Genomic DNA, 23,865 nt, shown 5'->3' with positions numbered 1-23,865 from the left:
TACTATTCCCAATGTGACAACTTGCACGCTATCTGACGAAATGCAGAAATGAAAAGTGAAACTCGATGCCTTCGTCCACCCCTCATTGATTAGACAAATTGAGTACTGATTGGGTGCAAGCATACACACACTAATATGTATGGGAAATATGAGTCTACTAAGAGTTCCGAGGTAGTCCATTAACGAATGAGGGGATGTACAAGTAAATGAGTGGAGATGTGCCCAAGACACGCATGTTAACAACCATAGAAGAACTACAATACCATTACTGGTAAAATGTCTCAAAAATCACACTCAAAACAGAAGGCACAATTTTTTTCTTCACGAAGATCCCTAAAATACAAGAAAGTTCGATTAATAGAAATCTGAAGAAATTCACAACATTTTGATCCCATCAGCAGACATTCAAATTTATAAGCTAAAATCAAGCCCCTTCAATTCGTGATCTTTCGACTTCTAAAATGGTAGATTAAACTCTAGCCCTCTTGTTACTGCAGGTGGGGCACTTGTACTGCTTGATATGTTCAGCTTTAGCAGGTGTAATCTTAACACACTTTCCATGGAACCATCTCTCGCACACGTCACAGCAAATCCAGAATTCATCAGCCCCATAGTTGTCTCCACAAGCTCCACAGACTGCTCCCTGTTCGTCTTCTTCTTCTTCTTCTTCTTCCTCCTCCTCCTCCTCCTCTCCACTCTCCTCCTCGTCTTTGGGTGCAGAAATCTTAACTCCCTTGTGCTCTGACTCAGGCTGATGAGACTGCTAGAAGAAGCAGAAACAGATTGTGGCACATAATTATAACTTGTGATGAAGAGAATGTTCAGCTAAGCTTAAAAGTGAGCAAAAGTTAATTTCGAGTAACCTTTTATTTAGGAACGTGGTTAGATAAATTAGTTTTTCTTTCTAAGCAAAAATGGCCGCCAGCATACTTGTTTTCAATTTTGATCAATAATTTTTTATTATTTTAAATCATTTATAAGATTACATTTTTCAGCTTAGCCAGACGTGCTCAAAGCTAAGACCCTATCCTGAACTTATGTGAAACAACGCTTACCATTCTCCCGCCAGATTTGCTCTTGCTTCTGTTATTTTGAGAAGCTGCCGGGTCCTTGACAGGCTTAACAGCTCCTGTCACGACTTCAAATACAGTTGGTACATCATTAATCATCTGGAAAAGCCTCTTCCTGCCAAAATCGATTTCCAATAAAAGTTAGAATCAGAAATAGACAACAAATACCGACACTGAAAGACCCCCCATCTCCAGGCAAAACATGGAAAGCTAACACCCAATAACATGTTGATTAGAGGCAGAAAGAAGTCTAAACTTTATAAGATTTCAAACGGAACAGAGATCAAAATCCAGATCAGTGAAACCCAATCCTTAAAGTATGCAGGATGCATGGTCAAATACCTAGATCACAAATCAATTTCATCAAATTGAAAGAAAGTCCTCTATGTAACATTTACTGTCAGTAACAACAGTTGGAATGACACACACACGTACCAAGACCTGTTACTACCAATTCACAAAATTGCCCTATCAAATGATAGCATGAACTCCTAGATAGTTAGCAATCACATCAGTTCCTCTCTTTTTTCTGAAAAGTAATCAAGTAATTTTATTAATCAATGTATAATACATGGGAGGTGTATTATCAATTTTAAACAAAAAAGAAACTACATAAAATTTGACTGCCCTTTTATGTGATTAGTGGCTGCAGCCTTAAACCAAGTATACAAAGTCATATAAAACAATTCTCTAATTTGCTCTGTTATTCTTGCTTGGTCTTTGAAGCAGCGGCTGTTTCTTTATCTCCATACACACCATACAATGCATCTCGGAATAAGATTCCACGCAAACCTACTATCCTCATCTCGAAATTTTCTCTTTCATGCCCGCAACACGTCTTCCATACACCTAGGCATCACCCAATCCAAATGTTGGGAAGCTAGAATAGCATTCCACAACCACCGAACACTGTCACAATGGAAAAACAAATGGTCAATCGTTTCCCCGTCTCTCTTGCAAATAAAACACCATTCAGTAACATAAAAACTTATTCTTCAAAGATTATCCACCGTCAACGCCTGCTCCCTCACAACCGTCCATAACAAGAAAGCCACCCTTGTAAGTAGTTTACATTGCCACACCATCTTCCAGGGATAGAACTCTCTGTTGGTCCCAATATGGAACTAAAATAAGTGCGAACTGAGAAAATATCATCCCGTGCCAACTTCCACCTGCTCCGATCACCCTCTCCTACCTGAATATACGCTTCGTGCAAAGAGGTTAAAAACAGTGCATAATCATCCAGTTCCCAATCTCGCAAACCCCTCTCAAAAGCAATATTCCAGCTATAATTTTCATTATGTATGGCTAAAACATCATTCACCATAGCGAAAGGCTTCAAAACAATGCGATGCAACGAAGGAAACCGTGCCTTTAGCAAATGATCTCCACACCAATAATCATCCCAAAATCTGATACTATTGCCATTCCCCACCTATAATGCTTGGACACAGGTACGAGCATCGGGTGTGAGTACATATTTAAGTGTCGGATCTTTTATTTTTTAAAATGCAGGATTTGAGGACATGGTTAAAAAGAGTCCAATTTTCGGACATGGGTACGTAGATACGTCGTTCAAACTTCAATTTTTTTACTAATTTAAGATGTCATTTTGAATAAAACAAAATCAATTATTCACAAAGAAGAAAATGAGTATTGAATAAGGAGTTAAGACGAATAAAATAGAATTTTGGGATTTAGTTTTCAATTATGGACTTCATTAAATGTTATATAAAATAGCAAATAATTGACTTGATTGCAATTTGACCTTAGTGGAGAATTAAGTAGAAACGAAAAAGAAGAAAATGAAAAAAAAAAAAAAAAGAAAGAAGAAGAAGCAAAAACAACGAAGTTTTTGATTGAAACTTGAAGGATCCGACACATTTCTCATACCCATACCCATGTCGTGTCATGTCCAACACGGGTACTCCAACTATTTTGAAGAGTCCGAACATCAAAGTTCCCCACCACATAAGTCAATTTCTCTCAAAAGTCATTCCATCCTCGTCAGATATACTTTCACAAACTCACCCCATAAGATTCACGACCCTCGATTAAGCACCAACCCTCCTCCATCACACCATATTGCGCTCCTATGATTTGTCTCCAAAGACTGTCCATCTACACTCCAAATCGCCACAACCACTTGCCCAATAAAGCCTTATTAAATAGAACAAGGCTCCCCATCCTAACATAAAAACAAACCACACCCCAATTATCCAAATGAAATTTCCTCTTTCCCCTAGCCCTGCCAAAAGAAACTCCATTTGAATCCTCTCTAAACTGTTTGACTTTGTAACAGGGATAGGAAATAGTGACAAGAAATAAGTTGGGAGATTAGACAAAGTAGATTTAATGAGAGTAAGATCAGCCTCCCTTCAAAAAGTATATACGCTTTCACCCCACTAACCGCTTCTCCACCCTTTCGGCAATTCCATTCCGAATATGTTTACTTTTAAACCTTGCCCCTAAAAGGAGTCCCAAGGTATGACATGGGCAACTGCATAACCCTACAACCCAATATATCGGCTAACTCATCCACATTAGCAACCTCTCCCATTGGAATGGCCTCAAATTTCCTTAAATTAATCTTCAATCTCGACACCACTTCGAAGCATAGAAGTAGCCGACGAAAGTTCCTAAATTGCTCACTATCTGCATTGCAAAGGATCAGTGTATCATCTGCAAATAGCAAATGGGAAACCAGTAAGTGTCCAACTGTAAAGCCCCTTAGCAATCCTTCTTCCACAGCTTTCTCAAGCATCTTACTAATTGCTTCCATAACAATCACAAACAACAATGAAGACGAGGGATCCCCTTGTCTCAAACTTCTACTGCTTCGAAAATGACCCTCCAAGTTGTCGTCGACCAAAATTGAGAATGAAATGATAGAGATACAAAATTGAATCCACTTGCACCATTTTTCCCCAAATCCATATCGCCCGAGCATGTACAAAAGGAACCCCCAATTCACGTGATCACAAGCCTTCTGAATATCGAGTTTACATAACATTCCTGACACACCCAGACGCAATCTAGAGTCAACACATTCATTCTCTATAAGCACAGAATCCAAAATATGTCTTCCTTTCAGAAAAGCATCGACTCTTAATCACCACTTTCCCCAACACCTCTTTCAATCTATTCGCCAGGATCTCCGCGATAATCTTGTACACCCCACTAACTAAGCTAATAGGGCGAAAATCCTTAACGTCAACTAGTCCCGATTTCTATGGAATCAGCACAATAAATGGAGCATTAGAACTGCTCAGAACCTGCCGTATTCAAAAAAATAAGTAAGAACATCTATAATATTCGGTCCCACCACCTCCTAACAAGGCTTATAAAATGCGAACGAGAAGCCATCTGGTCCTGGTGCCTTATCTTCATTCATACTGAAAATCACATCCTTGATTTCATCTTCTGCAAATGGTCTCTCTAACCAACTAGCATCCTCCTCCGTGACAGTAGAAAAGTCATGTCCATCTACCTTTGGTCTCCAGTCAAACTGTCCCCCAATAGAGATTTTGATAGAATCTCACCATCTGATTCCCAATATCCTGCAATCCTCATAAGTAATCTCATCAACCTCCAACAAGGTGATAGAGTTGTTGCCCCTATTAGAATTAGCAACTCTATGGAAAATTTTGTTGCATTTATCCCCCTCTTTCAACCATGTAACCGTAGATTTCTGGCGTCAGGCAATGTCTTCCATCTCCACTAGTCTCTCCAACTCTTTTCTTAATACTCCACGTCTCTCCCTCTCCTCCCCATCCAATCCTCGACCCTCCTCGTGCCTATCCAGTTCTTCTATTTCTAGAATACATTGATTTTTACGCCAATTAACATCACCCACCACCTCCTCATTCCACCTCTTTAGATCCCTCTTCAATGCTTTTAATTTTTGATCCAACACATAACTGGGAGACCCCTAGAATTCATAAGATGCCCACCAATCCCGTACTTGCTCCCTACAGCCATCTACTTTGAGTCACATCTTCCCAAATCTAAAAGGCCTTCTTTCACTACACCTCACATTCCCCGATAACAAAATAGGGAAATGATCAGAATACACCCTCTCCAATCTCCTCATATTTGGCCTCCCACTCCCCACTAATAAAAAAGCGAACTATTCGAGATAATTCATGTTGATCCCGATTAGATGACCATGTGAAGTCTCCTCCAATCAAAGGCATGTCTATCAACATATTTTCCCTACTAAACTCTAAAAAATCCTCCATTGCCCCTGTTAATATCCCGCCGATAGACTTCTCTGTAGGAAACCAAACTAGATTAAAATCACCCCCAATGCACGTTGGAATATTCCACCAACCAACTCATCCCACAATCCACCTCTACTCTCATCAGCATTAAGCCTATAGACTCCTATAAACATCCAACGGAATCCATCCCCTGCATTTCTGAACGAAAGCGATATAGAGAACAGTCCTTCACTGACCTCCTCCATTTCAAGAACTCTAGTGTCCCATATAACTAACACACCTCCTAAAGCTCCTGATGACCCCATATATTGATACCCAACATGCTGTCCACCCCCCCCCCAATAAACTGCTAACAACCGCCCTCGAGATGAACGCCAACTTCGTTTCTTGTAAGCAATCATATCATTTCCTCTCACTACTTAAAAGAACATGAAAATCTATAAACATTAAATTTTATCTGCAGAACAGAAGCAAAACATATTCCAAGAGAAGTCAGTGACCTCCTCTACATTTTTTTACAAGTACATTAAAACACAATTTTTCCTGTAATCCAATGTGATTCACAAGAATAATGGGCAGAAGAATTTGCTCATGCTTCAAAAACGTCTCTTGTGTACTTTTAAAACTTGAAAGTAAGAATATTACAATAAAGAGAAATACACTTCAAACTTGAATTACAGAACACGTGTGAAAAGGATCAAGAGATGTCAGAGATAAAAAGGGTTACCAAATCAAGAGATGTCAGAGATAAAAAGGGTTTCCAAAAGCACTGAATTATAAGAAGAGATCTTGATATACTGAATTAAATATGTATCTTCAATCTTTCTTTACCATCGCAAGTAAAACCTTGTTGTGTTACATGTCATTTCAAGAAAACAACAATAACTCAACAACGTAAAATTTCCAGAATCCCTAGAGTGCAAAACTTTTGCGCTCAAATTTTGTTTTATAAATAGGAAGTTTCCATATGAAGTTGGAAATGGGACAGCCATAACATGTGGAGCTAGCAACCAATTTCATCGTAGACCGGTCGGGTCAAGCATATATAAGGAAAAAAGTTTGGACATCATAATTAGGTGTGAGTTTGACATGAAAAAAAAAATGTATAACGAGGCAAAGAATAATAAAAATTAGAGGAATTTGTCAGATGAAAGATTTCTCAATGGCATGTAAAATTTTAGTGAAGTAACAAGTACAACAAGTACAACCCAGAGATAATAATTGCAAGTCAGAGAAGAAAGTTTCAGGATGCATAGATACGCAAATAAAGTGAGTTTGACATGAAAAAATAAACGTATAACAAGGCAAAAAATAATAAAAAATAGAGGACTTTTTCACATGAAAGTTTTCTCAATGGCTTGTAAAATTTAAGTGAAACAATAAATACAAGCAAGTATGCATAACCCAGAGACTTTAATTGCAAGTCAGAGAAGAAAGTTTCAAGATGCAATCATACACAAGGTCTGATGGTCACGCAAGAGCACAAATAGAAGAACATAATAATACACTTTGAGCATTCAATAACCAATAGCTACAGCTAACTTCAATCTAAATAGGGGAAAGGAATACTCTAAAATAATCTAAAGATATAAATAGGAGTGAAAATTTCAGTTGGAAAGGGATTGACACAAGCAATGCAATAGACTGATAAGAAATAAGAAGACCAAAATAACAATCTACAGAAATCATTAATTTTATAAAGCATTTGAACACATTGGATAACAAAAACAAAATGACTCAATTAGATAACCAAAATGTCTAGCTGAACTAATAAACCAAATTCTTAAAAAAAAAAAATCTGAAAAATATATTTCTGCATCACCAAAGTAGTTCACCAAAAAGGCAAGAGTATTACCTTTCACTCTTGCCAAATCCAAAGCGTGCACCAAAATAGAATGCAACAGAAAGTAGCCACGAGTCACTGTGAACTGCAACAAGTGATAACCAATCCTTTTCTTGCATGCCATCCCTAGCAAAGTTTATTCCTAATGCTGGCTCAGGTAGTTCAGGAGGAACCTCCTCAACAGGCAGGTTGACTTCCCATGTCTCATTTGGAAATCCATACAGACACAGATTCTCCTTTTCTGTACATAAATCTATGCAGTCAGAACAACAATCAACCCAAATAATTTTTGTATTTACTACATCAGAACCAATGTTTTATAATAGCTCAACCATGAGAAAATGTAAAGGAGAAAGGCATACCAATCAACAATTTATTCATTTTTTCATTCAAAAAAACATTATTGTTAGCTTAGCATTCATTTTTCAAAAATCAATGATTAAACACTGACAAAATTGACCAGTAAGAAGATAACATCGTTTAGCAAGTTTTGAATTTATTTTCTTCAAATTTCAAATGGTTCTCTGCTGCTTTAACAGCAATCATTGTAGGCTCAAACATTTTTTTGAAAGACTGGGATAACTGTGCCGTGGCTTATAGCACATCCTTGAAAAAAAAACACTAGACTCAAGTTAAAAGATCAGCTTAAAGGTATTTAACATTGTGCTTGAGCTTATTTATTTACTTCTAGCTTTTGGTACTGTTTTTGAGCCGAGACTTGGGGGAAAAAATTCTCAGCTTAAGAGAAAGGAGTGAATTTTTCCATTCTCGGTTTCCCTTGATTGAATACACACACAGAAGACCATCCCCTTTGTACTTCAATAGGTAGATCCCACAAGTAAATCAAAAGTAGGATCTACATTGGATCTCACCCGAATCGCCTCATCTATCCTCCTACTTTTGGGATAGGCCACCGTGCATGATATTATAAAAATGAACAGTAATTTTTTCCAGGTACTTCATATTCGACAATTGGCCTATAAAACTATCTATAAGAGTCAGACTTATATTATATAGCTAACCCCTACCTTAAGGAAAGATCTTTTGCCAATTGGGTAAAGAAGCGGTGTCAGTGCATAGTCTTCCGCTAGGGAAATGCATTTCATCTTACGACGAATAGGCCGAAACAACAAAGGGCAACCAAGACTTACAAAGTGCAGTGAGGAAAATTACTCTGCAAAAAAATTGATAAGAGACGTTGATGAAGAAGGGGAATGGCAGGACATTATTAGTAACGAGGAGGATTTTACAGATAAAATATGTTGATGACTCTTTAGGACATCCTGCCAGTGATGATGATATGGATGCTTATTGAATTTTACTCATTCTAGTCTTTTTCTAGGCATACAATTAGTATTTTTTTTCCGGTGTGAAACTTCCTACTAACTTTGAATTTTGTTTCATTCATGAGAATGTACTTTTCTTTTTTAATCGAGACTAGTGCATTGCTATAGTTGCGAAATCAATATTTCTCATGTTTTCATGAATATGTTATACAAGGCACATGCCTAACTCGTGAAGGCAAAAACTCAAATATTACAGGAAGAGATAGCAGAAATAACCTAACTCAAAAATGTTCAATAGACGTCTAATGATAGCCTAAATTGTCGAGAAACCAAAAGCATCATAAACTTTAGATATTTTCCGATTACTCATGAAAGAATGTCAAACTAGTAAAGAAATCAAGCACCAAAGAAAAGAATTGTCACCCAACCATAATGACATAATCGATAATCATAACAGAAAAGGGTACTGATGGATAAGGTACCCACGTAGACAAAAAATTTTATTTCCAGTGCCAAGGGCTACAAAGCTTTTGAGAAAACTATTAAATTGGTCACATTTCACAGTTACCCATGGTGTAGAGTACTACCATTCAATTGTTGAAAACCAAACTACACTGGACAACAGCTGACAGATTAAAGGGCGTAGAGACACTGGTAGTAAAAAGACAACTGAAATTTAAAGCAGACAACTCCACTGAAACTTTCCAAGAGATTCAGAACTCCACTTTCAGCAAAATGGAGCATATGAGTTTCCAACCTGGAAACAAATAGCAAGGAAAAACAATCGAAAGCACACAAAACTATGTGTAGAATATACAAATAATGATCAAAGTTAAAATTTAGCAGTAAAATCTGCAATAAACGCTCTAATTCACAACAGTAATTAACAAAGAAACGAAAAAAATGGACATATATATGCATTTGGACCCAACTTTTTCTGCAGAAAAAAAAACAACGAACTTACCAGGATCGCACTGCTGATAAAACTTCTCAACATCTGCAACAACCCAAAGTCAAAGTTGTGCATCAGAAATAAAAGAACCACCTACATGAAACAAATTTTTAGAGCAAAAAAAATGCACTGACAGAGAATAACTGAGAGGCATAGATTCGTGTATAGATAATCCACACATCCATACATGTATGGACAGGTAATTACAGGCAGAAAAACCATCAATAAGTATTAATAACATGCATACACGTATATTAAAACAATGTTATAATTCCTTAAAAAGACATACCAACGGTGAGGGCCTTGATTAGACCAGCTCGACGGCCTTTGAAATCGTTGAAGACTTCCTCTACAGTTCTCGGTATCGGATGCGGAATTCCCTCCATTTCCCAATCTTCTCTACACTAATTCAGAAAACCCACAAAATCACCCAAAATTAACGCCTGTTGTCGTAGAATTGAACACAAATTAACCAATTAGGGTTTTATTCAAGCGCTAGGGTCTCCTTTTCATGGCTCCTAAATAGCTACATAATAATAAATTAAAATTCGGATAAGAAAATAGATTTTTCTGTGTGTGAAAATCTGAGGAGGAAGACGGAGAGAGGAAATAGCGGGAATGACAGAGAATAATTAAGCCCTAGAAATGGTTTGATTTCTTGCTCAATTTGGTGCCTTTTATATATATATATATATATATATATATAATTCTGACACTTCTTTTCTTTTTTCTTTTTTTTTGGGCCCAAGATACAGAGGGTGTTGGGGTTTGAGCCCCATCCCCCGCCTTTTTTAAAATACATTTTAAAATAATAGATTGATGAAAAATGTGTAGTTTAAAAATAAGAAAAATTTTTAATCTGCGTGTAATATTATTTTGATGAAAAATATATAATTGAAAAGAAAAAAGAAAAAAAAAAGTATTTTAGGAAAAATGAATATCAAACAAAGCCATATATAGTAGACAACTTTGACCGAGCTAAAAAAGTTACTTAAAAAAAAAATTCACTTATAAATAAATAAGAAAATTTTAAAAGTAAATAATATTTTGTTGGTTAAAATTGAAAATAAATAGTGTGTTCGAACATATTTAGACAAAAACTATTTACAAGCAAGTTTAAGTTGCATTTATATTTGGCTCATGTTTGACAAAATTTTTGATATTATATCTTACGACATGCGTAATTGAAAAATATATAGAAATTGTAAGTCCAATAAAATTAGATCAACACATATCTTGTTTGAGACCCATTAAAAGGTTAATAATGCATTTTGTAATAATAAATTAATAAAGAATATATTTTACAAATAAAGAAAATATTTGAGTTTGCGTTTAATATTATTTTATTGAAAATGTGTATTTAAAAAGATGAAAAAGAAAAAAAGTATTTTCAAAACAACTGGATCAAACAATGGCATAATTTTAAAGCAATTGTCAAATATGAATTTCGTTATGTCATTTGAGTTGAGTTTGGTAAATTTTTATAAGTAAATATGATTGTAGATATACTTGTAGAAAGTGAATTTGACTAAGTTGACTTGTAAATAGTTTTGCATTTGGAAATAAAATCTCAAATGATGATAAATGAGTGGTTGAAAATTTAATTCTTATCTAAAGGTTTAATAGAACGACATTATTTTGTATTCATAAACCCTTATTGTTGATTGTGAGGCTATGACTATGGAGATTGGGAGAAGCATAAATACGATGGTAATATGTCGTTGGGGGATGAGACTGTAATTAGTTTAAAGTTATGGTGAGATTATTCTATTCTTCCCAATCCCTTGTACGGCCATACTATCGACTATAATTAGTTCATTTGGTATAGTGTTATGTTAAATAAAATAGTGTTGGTTGAATATAAATGTGTTATAGTTATCACATTTTTATTAGGAGGTGGAGCCAGAACCTGACGAGATGGTGCAAACGTCCGTTAAATAAAATAGCGTTGGTTCCAATTTTTATTTTTTTTTTAATTGTGGGCAATTTGCTTGGAATTATTTTAATTAGGTCCATTTGTATTATCCATAGCTACTTTGAATTGTGATGGCCTGATTATGCCCACAACACATTAAATTGAACTCAGAAGACAAATCAAACCGTCTCTCCAGTCTCCCATTGTGCAATTCGGCACCGACATCGACCTCTGCCAATGTGTGAGTTATTTCTTTTTTTGTTTTGGTTTTTTAGTTCAAAATTTCAACGAATGTGTGAATGATTATGGGGCTGTGATTATGGAGACTAGGAAAAGCATTAATACGATGGGGATATGTGTTTTGGGGATGGATTGTAAGGCTGTAACTAGTTTAAAGTTGTGACGAGTATATTATATTCTTCCCAATCCCCATACGATCATACTACCAACTATAATTAGTTCATTAGTTATAACTAGTGCATTACATTAAATAAAATAGTGTTGTTTGCATCTAAATGTATAGTTGTTACTATGTTCTTACAAAGGGGCGGAATAAACACCCGACGAGGTGGTGTAGATGTCTGTTAAATAAAATAGTGTTCGTTCCTTTTTCTTTTTTAACTGTGGGTACTTTCTTTGAGCTTTTTTAATTAAATCCATTTATATCATCCATAGCTGCTTTGAATTGTGATGGCCTGATTAAGCATGCAAAACATATTACATTGAACTCATAAGACAAAAAAAAATCCTCTCTTTAGTCTCTTTCTGTGAAATCCGATGCCAAGCGATCTGCTAATTGTGACCTGTTACCGGTTGTGCCGAGTCGTCAACGTCGACCTCCGCCGATGTGTAAGTTACTTCTTTTTTGTTCAAAATTTCAATGGATATGTGAATAATTAAGGGCTATAATTATTGGGATTGGGAAAAGCATAAGTACTACGGGAATATGTGTTTTGGGGATGGATTGTGAGGCTGGAGCTACCCGTCGAGGTGACGCATACACCCGTTAAATAAAATAGTGTTGGTTTAAAAAAAATTTAATTGTGGTAATTTGCTTGAGCTTATTTTAATTAGGCCCATTTATATTATCCATGGCTGCTTTGAATTGTGATGGCCTGAATAAGTGCCCACAACACATTAAATTGAACTCAGAAGACAAATCAAATCCTTTCTCCAGTCTCTCGCTGCGCAATTTGACGCCAAACAACCTGTTGTCGATTGCGTTGAGTCACCGACTTCGACCTCCGGCAATGTGTGAGTTGTCTTTTTCTTTTTTATTTTGGTATTTTAGTTCATAATTTCAATGGATATATGAATGATTAAGAGGCTGTGATTATGGGGATAGGAAGAAGCATAAATACGATGTGGATGTGTTTTGGGGATAGACTGTGAGACTGTAACTAATTTAAAGTTGTGGTGAGTAAATTCTATTCTTCCCAATTCGCATACGACCATACTACTGACGGTAATTAGTTCATTTGGTATAACTAGTGCGTTACGTTAAATAAAATAATGTTGTTTGCATCTAAATGTGTAGTTGTTATCACGTTCTTATTAGGGTGCGAAGCTAGCCCCCAACGAGGTTGTGGAAACGCCCGTTAAATAAAAGAATGCTAGTTCAATTTTATTTTTTTTTAATTGTGGGTAATTTTTTTGGGCTTTTTTTAATTAGGCCCATTTATATTATCCATAGCTGCTTCAAATTGTGATGGCCTGATTAAGCGCGCACGACACATTACATTGAACTCAAAAGACATACCAGACCCTCTCTCTAGTCTCCCGCTACAAAATCTGACACCAAGCGACTTGCTAGTTGAGACCTGTTGTCGACTAGTCGACTCCGCCAATGTGTGACTTATCTACTTTTTTGTTTTGGTTTTTTAGTTTATAATTTCAATAGATATGTGAATAATTATGGGGCTATGATTATCAGGACTAGAAAAAGTATAAATAAGATGGGGATACGTGTTTTAGGGATGTATTATGAGGCTGTAACTAGTTTAAAGTTGTGGGAGTTATTCTATTCTTCCCAATCCCCAGACGGCCATACTACTGACTGTTTTTAGTTCATTTGGTATAACTAATGCATTACATTAAATAAAATAGTGTTGGTTGCATCTAAATGTATAGTTGTTATCACGTTTTTTTTAGGGGGTGAACCCAGCACCCAGTGAGGTGGTGCAGACGTTTGTTAAATAAAATAGTGTTGGTTCCAATTTTTTTAATTGTGGGTAATTTGCTTGGGCTTTTTTTAATTAGGCCCGTTTATACTATCCATCCAAGTGATCTGCTAGTTGTGAATTGCAGCTGACTGTGTTGAGTTGTTGACATCGACCTTCAGCAATGTGTGAGTTATCTTCTTTTTTTGTTTTGGTTTTTTAGTTTATAGTTTCAATGCATATGTGAATAAGCCCCCGTTTGATCTCATTACGTAGAAAAATTAATGCGGGGAATAGTATTTTTTTGAAAAATGAGTGGTTGAAAAAAAATGAAAAGTTTTCGATTTACGTGTAATATTATTTTATGGAAGATTGTGTGGTTGAAAATAGGAGAGAAAAAAATGAAATGTAATAGAATTTAATATAATGGGGCTCAAACAAGGGGTAATTAAGAAGTCATGATTATGGGGACCGGAAGAAGCATAAATATGATGGGGATATGTGTTTTAGGGATGGATTGTGTGTCTGTAATTAGTTTAAAGTTGTGAGTTTATTCCATTCTTCCCAATCCCCATACGGAAGTACTACCAACTGTAATTAGTTCATTCGCTAAAACTAGTGCATCACGTTAAATAGAACAATGTTAGTTGCATTTAAATGTGCAGTTGTTATCATGTTCTTATTAATGGCGAGGCCAGCAATCGATGGGGTGTTGCAGATGCTTGCTAAATAAATTAGTGCTGGTTTCATTTTTTCTTTTAATCGTGGACAATTTGTTTGAGTTTTTCTTTTCTTTTTTTTAATTAGGCCCTTTTATATCATCCATGGCTACTTTGAATTGTGATGGCCGAATTAAGCGCACATAATACATTACATTGAACTTAGAAGACAAACCAAACCCTTTCCCTAGTCTCTCGCTGCGCAATCCGAAGCCAAACGACCTGCTAGTTGTGACCTGCTGTCGATTGCGTCGAGTCGTAGATGTCGACTTTTGCCAATGTGTGAGTTATCTTTTTATTTTTGTTTTTTAAGTTCATAATTTCAATGGATATGTGAATAATTAAGAAGCAGTGATTATAGGGACTAGGAGAAGCATAAATACTATTGACCTATGGTTGACTTAATTCTCAATATTTTATTTACTAACAATTATATTCGAGTGGTTATAGCTATTGTAACAAATTGATCAATTAAGGATGAAAAGATTGTTATCGCTATCGAAAGTTTTGCAAAATGTGCTCAATGAAGTTAAGATGAAAGTCAAGCATAGTTGAGCATTCAAGTCAAATCATTCAAGACTAGAGCTTGGAAGATGCCTGCAAAGAAAGATCAAAATGAAGAGCGTACGAGACGATATCAAAGAAAAATCGAGACAAGAAATTCAAGAGCTAAACATCAAAGAAACTTCGAAGCAAGATCAAAGAGTATGCATCTTAGATTATATGTAAAGGTATAACACTTTGATCTTTAGTAATGAATGACAATAGCTCAAAAATCATTTTGTGCATAAAAAATTATTTTCACTACCACTTGCATAAAATGTTTTCATTTTGACAAAAAATGTAAGATTTTTCCAAAAAGTCAATGGTTCAGTCAATGGTCAACCAAACGTCCGGTACGCCAACGATCAAATTTTTTACCGTTGTGACTTCTGACCAATAACGGCTAGGTTGGTTGTCCGGAAGGGTTGTCCAGTTGGTCAAAAACTTTTCGTTTTGATTTCTATAAATACCACTTCACTTCCATTCATCAATATAATAATGAAGAGAATTTTTTGTGAGATATATTTGTGAAAAATCTTCTTTAAACTTGACTTTTATTTTTATTTCATTTATTTCGTCATAGCAAAAACTTTGATTGTTGAAATAAAATTTCTTGAATCAATTTCTTTCATCAAAGTTTATCATGTCTTCTTGTTCTTAACTTATTTATATCAATTTGAAGAAGTTCTTTGTACTTACATTACATAAGTTCTTTGTACATAAAGTTTAAGAAATTATGTACATCTTCATATTGAAAACTTTGATTGTTAAATCAAATTTCTTGAATCATTTCTCTCATCAAAGTTTTTTTTCCTTGTGCTTAATTTATTTATATCTGTCTTAAAGAAGAGATATATTTTTGAAGAAGTTCTTTGTGCTTAGATTACACAAACTTCTCTACTTCTTCATATTGTAAAATCATCAAGGTTTCTTATTTCTCTCTTTGTGCATAATTTATTATATTCATTCATTAAAAGAGAGATATTTTTTGAGAAGATATTTTTGAACTTACACAGTGCTTATTTAATCTTAATATTCTCATATAAAAACTTTGATTGATTGAATTAAACTTGTAAAATCATTATATTCATCAAGGTTTCTTATTTTTCTCTTAGCACTTGATTTGTTGCAATTATTCATCAAAAGAGAGATATTTCTTGAAAAAGATTATTTGAATTTACATTGCATTTATTTTTTCATAGTCTTCTCATTGAAATAGTTTGATTGATTGCATTTTACTTTTAATTATCATATTCATTAAGATTTTTCATCCAACACTTGAGTTATCATTTGCTACTATTTATTGAAGTGTTGAATCTACTTCTCTCTTGAAACTTAACCATGTTCGTATCATTTATTAAGAGAGAAGTTTTCACTTGTAATACTTCTTTCTCTTTTCTTTTTTTTTCTTTTTTTTTTTTTTGTGGGTTGTGTTTGAGGTCCCGAAAAGCTCAACGTTGTGTAAGGATTGGTGCTCCTTATTGTTAGTCATCGTATGAGTCATATTGAGGTCCCGTATAGCTCAATATTGTAGGTCATTTTAAGGTTCCGTAAAGTTCAACATTGTGAAGGATCGGTGCTCTTTGTTTGTAGGTTACCGAAAGCGTTGTAAAATATTGGTTTGCACCATAAGTCAATCAACATAGTGGAAAAGACCTTGCTCGTGACGAAAAGCATGGTAACGGGGGATGTATATCATTGTTTGGATTGAACCTCCATAACATATCGTTTGCATCCTCTCTTCCTTTTACTTTTCTATGTTATACTAAAACTTATTATTTGAATTTATCTATTTGATCTTTACTTGCTTTCTTATTTGAGCCGATTTGTTTAATTATTACATTTGCTATCATATTGGTTTAAATCTAGAATTAATTTTTGAAAAAGTTTTAAAAACCAATTCACCCCACTTGGTTAGTCATTCCTAGGCTTTCAAATACGGTGGGGATATGTCTTTTGGGGATGGATTGTGATGCTATAACTAGTTTAAAATTGTGGTGAGTTTATTCTACTCTTCCCAATCCCCATGCGGCCATACTACTAATTGTAATTAGTTCACTTGGCATAACTAGTATGTTACGTTAAATAAAGTAGCGTTGGTTGCATCTAAATGTGTAGTTGTTTTCACATTCTTATTGGGAAGCAGAGCTAGCACCGTGAGGTGGTGCAGATGCCCAATAAATAAAATAGTGTTGGTTCTAATTTTATTTTATTTTAATTGTGGGCAATTTATGTGGGCGTTCTTTAATCAGGCCCATTTATATTATCCATAGCTGCTTTGAATTGTGATGGCTTGATTAAGCTTGCACAACACATTAAATTGAACTCAAAGGAAAAATCAAACCCTCTTTCTAGTCTCCTGCTGTGCAATTCGATGCCAAGCAACCTGTTGCCGACTGTGCTAAGTTGTCGATTCAACCTCCGCCAATGTGTGAGTTATCTTCTTTTTCTTGTGGTTTTTTTGGTTTTTAATGCATAATTTCAATGGATTGTGAATAATTAAGGGGATGTGATTATGGGGACTAGGAGAAGCATAAATACAATGGGGATGGATTGTGAGGCTGTAATTAGTTTAAAATTGTGTTTAGTTTATTCCATTCTTCCCAATCCCCATACGATCATACTACCAATTGTAATTAGTTCATTTGGTATAAGTTGTGCATTGCGTTAAATAAAATAGTGTTGGTTGCATCTAAATGTGTAGTTGTTATCGCGTTCTTATTAGGGTGTAGAGCCAGCACTTGGCGAGGTGGTGCAGACGTCTGTTAAATAAAATAGTGTTGGTTCCAATTTTATTTTATTTTTAATTATTGGTAATTTGTTTGGGCTTTTTTTAATTAGACCCATTTATATTATTCATAGCTGGTTTGAATTATGATGGCCTAATTAAGCGCGCACAACACATTACATTGAACTCGGAAGACAAACCAAACCCTCACTCCAGTCTCCTACTGTGCAATCTGAATCCAAAGCAACCTGCTAGTTGTGATCTGCTACCGGCTATGCCGAGTTGCCAATTCTGCCACTGTGTGCGTTATCTTTTTCTTTTGTTTTGGTGTTTTAGTTTATAATTTCAATGAATATGTGAATAATTAAGAGGTTGTGACTATGGAGATTGTGAGAAGCATAAATACGATGGGGATATTTGTTTTGGGATGGATTGTGAGGCTGTAATTAGTTTAAAGTTGTGGTAAATTAATTCTATTCTTTCCAATCCACATATGGCTATACTACCGACTGTAATTAGTGCATTTGTTTATGGAGAATTTTTGAATAATATGCGTGGACTATGAGTACGTGATTTATGATAAATAAAAAATTAGTATTAAAAATTGAAACTTCATCATAGTTTAAAATTAAGTTTAATTTACGTTTAATATGTGATTTACGTTTAATTTTCAAACATATTATGGAGAGAATTTTCAACCGAAACATATGTTTCAATCTAGTTCTTCTAGTGCAGCGATTCACATGTTTCAACCGAAAAATATGTTTCAATTATTTAATATTATTGAATTAAATATTAATAAAAGACATCGCTATTGCAACTGTTGACTATTGACGATCATTGGTCAACGGCCTCCCTAGCTCTTCAATATTTCTGGATACGCCACTGATTTTTATCTTTCTTCAATTTTAGCCCTTGTTTGAACCCCATTCTCTAAAAATTTAATTTTTCATGAATTTTCAATCATAATCACCCAATAAAACAATTTGACATGTAAATTTAAAACTTTTTCATACTATTTAACCACACATTCTTTAAAAAATCATTATTACAAAACTCACAAAAGGGGCTTAAGCAACCTTAATAAGCAGTGACGGAGCTAGCACCTGATGAAGGAGCGCGATTGCACTTGCTGGGCTCTGCCGAGTGCCAGTTGCAAAGGTGGAGTGGAGTAGCTGGTGGAATGGTGAAGAAGAAGGTGAAGTTTAAGGTTTGGGTCATGTTTGTTTTTTTGTTTTTTTTTGGGAAATATCTCATATCTAAGAGATTAAGTACGGTACATTTCAAAATTAAGAAACAAAGTTTAAAACTTTGAAAATCATATATTAATTAAATTTTATTTATGAAATAAGTAACTAAAAATATATTTTATTAATTGAATATATAAACTTCAAAAATTTTGTAGGTCACGATAAAAAAAAATTATAAGTTTCAATTTATTTATCGATCACAAATTACAAATTTTACAAGTCACGATTCAAATTTTAAGATTACGTAGTATTTATTTGTCACAATTATCGATCACATAGTATTTATTGGCCACAGAATTTCCAATTTATTGGTTGCAATAACAAATAATTGGTTATATGTTAATTATTTGTCACAAATTAACCAATTAATTGGTCACAAACTACCCCCACCTCATGCCATCCCACCTACAACCACAACACCATTGTCGCCACCACCAAAATCAACGCCATAGCGAACATCACAACCACCATCACTCAAACACCACCAAAAAACCAAATCCAAAATTATCAATTACAACCACAACCTCCATCAATGTCATCGCCACCTCCACCAAATACCCAAAAAACTCCAGATTTTTTCCAAAATGCGCAGCGGCAGCTATAGCAATGATGCTCATGCCGCGTGCAACGCCGCCCTACATCAGCACCATAATCACCATTGTAACCTTACCACCACTACCAACAAAGCACACCACAAAATCACTCTACAACCGCTATAAAATCGGATCCAAAATAATTGTACAACTATTGCAAAAGCAGATCCAAATCACTGTATAACTATATGCCACAAAACCAAATTCGATCAACGAGGTCGCAACAACAGCATTGGTTACTTCAGATAGACACTGCTATGATGGTGGTGGGGTCTTCAGTGTCTAGCTTTGGTGCTCGTGCTATTTTCAACAGTGATGTGTGATGAAGAGAGGATGGTAGGATTTAGAGAGAGAAAAGACAAAAATCACCCCCAAAGCCACAACTGAAGACCACCCAAAACCATGGTTGAGCATGGATGTTCGCGGGGCTCAAATCACGATGATCTGAGAGTGCCGCTCAGATTAGGGCATGGCCAAACACCACATCAACAAATACCCTATTAAACACCACACCAAACACCAACACCACAGCCATCAACATCACACCAACTCCCACCACCGAGTCATCACTGCACCATGCACCATCATTGTTGCTTTGTGCTTACAACGGTGCCCATTAGCTTGTGCATCACTTTACAGATACGATGTGAGTGTCGTGTTCATTGATGGCGGTGGTTGAGATGGTATTCTAAAAATAGTTGTCTTCCTGCAAGAGAGATAAGATAGAGGAGAAATGGTGGACAAGAGAGAGGATGTGTGTAAGTATAATTAATTTTTAATTCATTATTAATCATATATTTATTTTCTAAATGTTAAATAATTAATTACAATCTGAATTATGAAAGATGTAACTCAATAATCTTATTTATGAAATGCAAGCTTGGAAAATACACTTAGATGTAATTTCCACTTTTTGTGTTTTTTTTTTTTTTTTTTTTTTTTTTTTTTTTTTTTTTTTTTTTTTTTTTTTTTTTTTTTTTTTTTTTTTTTTTTTTTTTTTTTTTTTTTTTTTTTTTAAGTTTTGCTATTTTGTTTAGGCTGATGAATCCGGTGGGATGTGCCTGTGAGCCTTTAAAAAAAAATAAAAATACCAGGCCCAATCCATGATATCATTTATGCAACAACATATGGAGGTGATTCAAGTGAAGGCAATTACCAAATTACGTAAACCCTCCCCTTCTTGCTGGCTCCTGCTCAGTGCTATAAAATTGAACTAGACCGCCCGGTTCAGTCTGGAATCCAGTGTGTGGAACCATGGTCCGATCCAATTGGCTGATTTAAAATTCCGTGCAGTTAACCCATGATAAGCCACCCTAACTTGCCGTGTTTACATAAAACCATTGGCCCAATTTTGTTTGAACTGGATGTGTCATTTACATCCAATATAACTCTAAAATTTACAAGTTTCTCACGTTAAAATGCTGTGAAGAATTGAATATTTCACCATTGTTTGAGTCACATTCTTCTAAAAATTTATTTTTTCAAAACTCATTTTCAACTACATTTTCTTCTATAAATTATTAATTCACGCAGATCCAAACTTTTTCATTGATTTTTAACCACACATTTTTCATAAATCTACTATTCAAAATGCATTCTTTTCTCCAAAATGGGTCTCAAACAAGGGCTAAAAACCCTTTTCGACCCTCTCTTGTAATCCTCTCCCAAGAATCCAAAATCTTCCATTTCAAGTTGTTTTAAATGGAAGAAGAACATGTAAGTATGAAATTTAGGTTTTATTTGGTGAATTTCTTTCTACTTAACTCGTTATATACCAAGAAAATGATGTATTCTTTAACATTAAATTTCTGGCTTTCTTGATGAATGTATTTTGATTTCCCATTAATTTCTTGTCGGTTAAACTTCTTTCCCTTCCCAGAAATGTAAATCATTACACGCCTAAATCATATTTCTAGTTGATTTCATGTTTATTTCACATGTATTTCTCGATCGAATTTTAGTGCATAATTGGTTTTATCGGTCAATTAAATTACCACATCCTCACTCAATTTGTTTCATTTATGTAGTGATTAAGTTTTTAGCCAAAGAAGTGAAATACAAACTTCTGTTTGTCAAAATCTGATTCTATTTTTTGTGGATTTAATACATAATGTGGGTGCCTTATATTGAAATAACTATCATGTTTGTTGAATTTTGGCATACATCATCTTTGTTCACCAAAGTAACGTAAGGTCAATTTAGTTAGTGGTAGAAAATGTCAAAATTTTATTATTAAATGAAAATAATTAATAATAATTGACCCACCTATTGAACCACCGAGTCATTGGTTGAACCAATGACTGGCTGACCCATCGCATTGTCCGAGTCAATGTCTGGGTTAAATATGACAACTAAGCTCCTGCTGCCATGCGATTTGCAAAGGGAAGCAGTACTCAAATAGCTGTTTATCGAAGGGCGATGACGATGATTCGTTGTTGATAACTCTCGGAGTTGGCAATTGGACCTCCTGTGAATAGTGAGCGCCTTTCGCCTTTAGTTCAGTCTTCTATCCCCCCCCCCTCTCTCTCTCTCTCTCTTGTTCTGTATTCACACTTCACATAATCACATAATTCACTTTTTTTATTTATTATTCATGAGTTATGAATCTAAGATTTCTGTTTTATGAGTTAATTGACAAATGACAGAGAAATGAGAATTGTGAATCTGTAATTTATGTTGCATGAGTTGCGAGTTATAATGAATCATTATGAGTTTTGATTTGTGATTTGGAAATTTATGTTTAGGAAATTAGGATAAGTAAAAAAAATTAATTGAGAAGATGTTGGAAATTAGGACAAGTGTTGAAAGTGTATTATCTGTTATGAATCTAATCAAGACTAACTTGTGCAGCAAAATGGGAGATGACTAGTTCAATGACAATTTGGTGGTTTACATGGAGAAAGAGATTTTTGGAAAAATTGAGAATGAGGCAATATTGTAACGTTTTCAAAGTATGAGGCCCCATAGAATGCAATTGTCTAAGTTTACAATTATAGAGCAATTTTGTATCGCGTATTTTTTTAGTATTTTGGCTTGTATTGAATTATATTTTCATATGGATATAATTTTTACATTTTAGTGTATTTACATATATATTGAATAATTTTTCATATTATTTAATTAAATATTAATAAACGACCACGCTATTACGATTTTTAATTGTCGACAGTCAACGGTCAACAGTCAAGTTTCGCCCTAATTGAACTTCAATCTTGGATTCGTTACTGTTAATAAGCAGTCAGTTAGTGAAACTTCACATTTTGTTGGTGAAATGTTGAACGTTCATAGCATTTATCTCATGATACACTAATGTTGTTCGTGTCCATGTTCGAATTTAATTCTGGCATGTAGAATTTGAGTTGAGTGATGGTGTAACTATTAAGAATTTTGGCATGTAGAATTTGAGTTGAGTGATGGTGTAACTATTAAGAATCTGGGTAACTATTAAGAATTTGGATAACTATTATTGTAAAAAAGTTACTTCCATAGTTATTTTGAAATCCTTAACAAACTTCAGTGACTCTTGCTGAAATTAACCTATTTTTCGTGGACATGTGAAACCCCCAAGGCGTAAACCCTCAATCTCAATTGTGGTACTTTTAAAATTAACCAAGTCAAATAACCACTTTCTCATATTGACCCATTCATTTTTCACATTCACCACAATGACCCATTGAAATGTAAATGACAGTTTTCCCCTTTTTATGTTTTGTAATTACAAAAATATATGGTTGTTAAAAAGACAATAGTACCTCTTGATAAATAACAAATAAATTACAAACACTCCCACGTAAATTTTAAAATCAAATCAGTTTCTTTATCAGTTTTTGCAACACAAATAAAAAGAAAGTTCAATTTTCATCTGTTTCAACATTGAGATCTCACAAAATTATCAAAAATTCAACAAGAAAATATTATTCACAACCATCACTCGAAATTGGTAATTATATTTTACGTATTTTTAATTTTATTATAGCTAAATCAGTATATTGTTTGAATCTCTAAATCCTATTTCGACATAGGCAGATAAATTTTTATAGTCTTAAATTGATCTATAATTTTTTTAGCAAAAACGATGAAAAGAGTTCTTTTGAAAAATCAAAAAACGAAATCGACACTGGATGTTAAGAAAACAGCGGCTAACAGCCGGTTGTTTTCAATTTTTTACTTCTTTTTTCATATATTTACATTTTTTTAATAAATCGTTGTTTTCTAACTCAGATATGGCATCGACTGCAGTCCCCGTTTGTTTCTTTGGTGAATTTCAAATGAAGAAAAATGATTGATGGGTATGGAAATGGACGAGTAAAAGACGCAGTTCTACTGCAATTCTGATAATATCAAGTACATCGTATGCGAAAATGTACAATGAGTTGCAAAATTTGCTCAACGTCAGGATTTCTATTCGTTAAGTAAAGTCCACCTGTAATGGTTACTTCTAAAGTTGAAATGTAGATTTTAATTGAATTAAATCAGAAATGTTCGATTCCTATTTATGTAACTTTGGTAGAGAAGAATGTTCCCGAGGGTGAGCACGAAGATTTCGATGGAGGAGATCGTAATGTGAATGATTTTTGGGATACA

General features: G+C 34.5%; 1 protein-coding gene across 2 annotated transcripts; it reads right to left on the bottom strand.

The window, feature by feature from the left end:
• Nucleotides 1-211: 211 nt before the first annotated feature.
• LOC111409804 (PHD finger protein ALFIN-LIKE 6-like) lies at nt 212-10,049 on the bottom strand. 2 transcript variants are annotated; one of them, XM_023039854.1, is made up of 5 exons: nt 9,664-10,049; nt 9,387-9,419; nt 7,149-7,377; nt 1,056-1,185; nt 212-763 (listed from the first exon to the last, which is right to left on the bottom strand). In XM_023039854.1, the coding sequence occupies exons 1-5, from the start codon at nt 9,758-9,760 to the stop codon at nt 470-472; spliced, it is 783 nt and encodes a 260-aa protein (XP_022895622.1). In that variant the 5' UTR covers nt 9,761-10,049; the 3' UTR covers nt 212-469. The 2 variants fall into 2 exon arrangements, with proteins under 2 accessions (XP_022895622.1, XP_022895623.1); XM_023039855.1 differs by having other exon boundaries at nt 212-760.
• Between the last annotated feature and the right edge of the window lie 13,816 nt (nt 10,050-23,865).

This window comes from Olea europaea, chromosome 15, assembly GCF_002742605.1.
Source record: "Olea europaea var. sylvestris chromosome 15, O_europaea_v1, whole genome shotgun sequence".
In the NCBI taxonomy this organism is placed as follows: domain Eukaryota; kingdom Viridiplantae; phylum Streptophyta; class Magnoliopsida; order Lamiales; family Oleaceae; genus Olea; species Olea europaea.
This window is presented reverse-complemented; position numbering and strand designations above follow the sequence as displayed.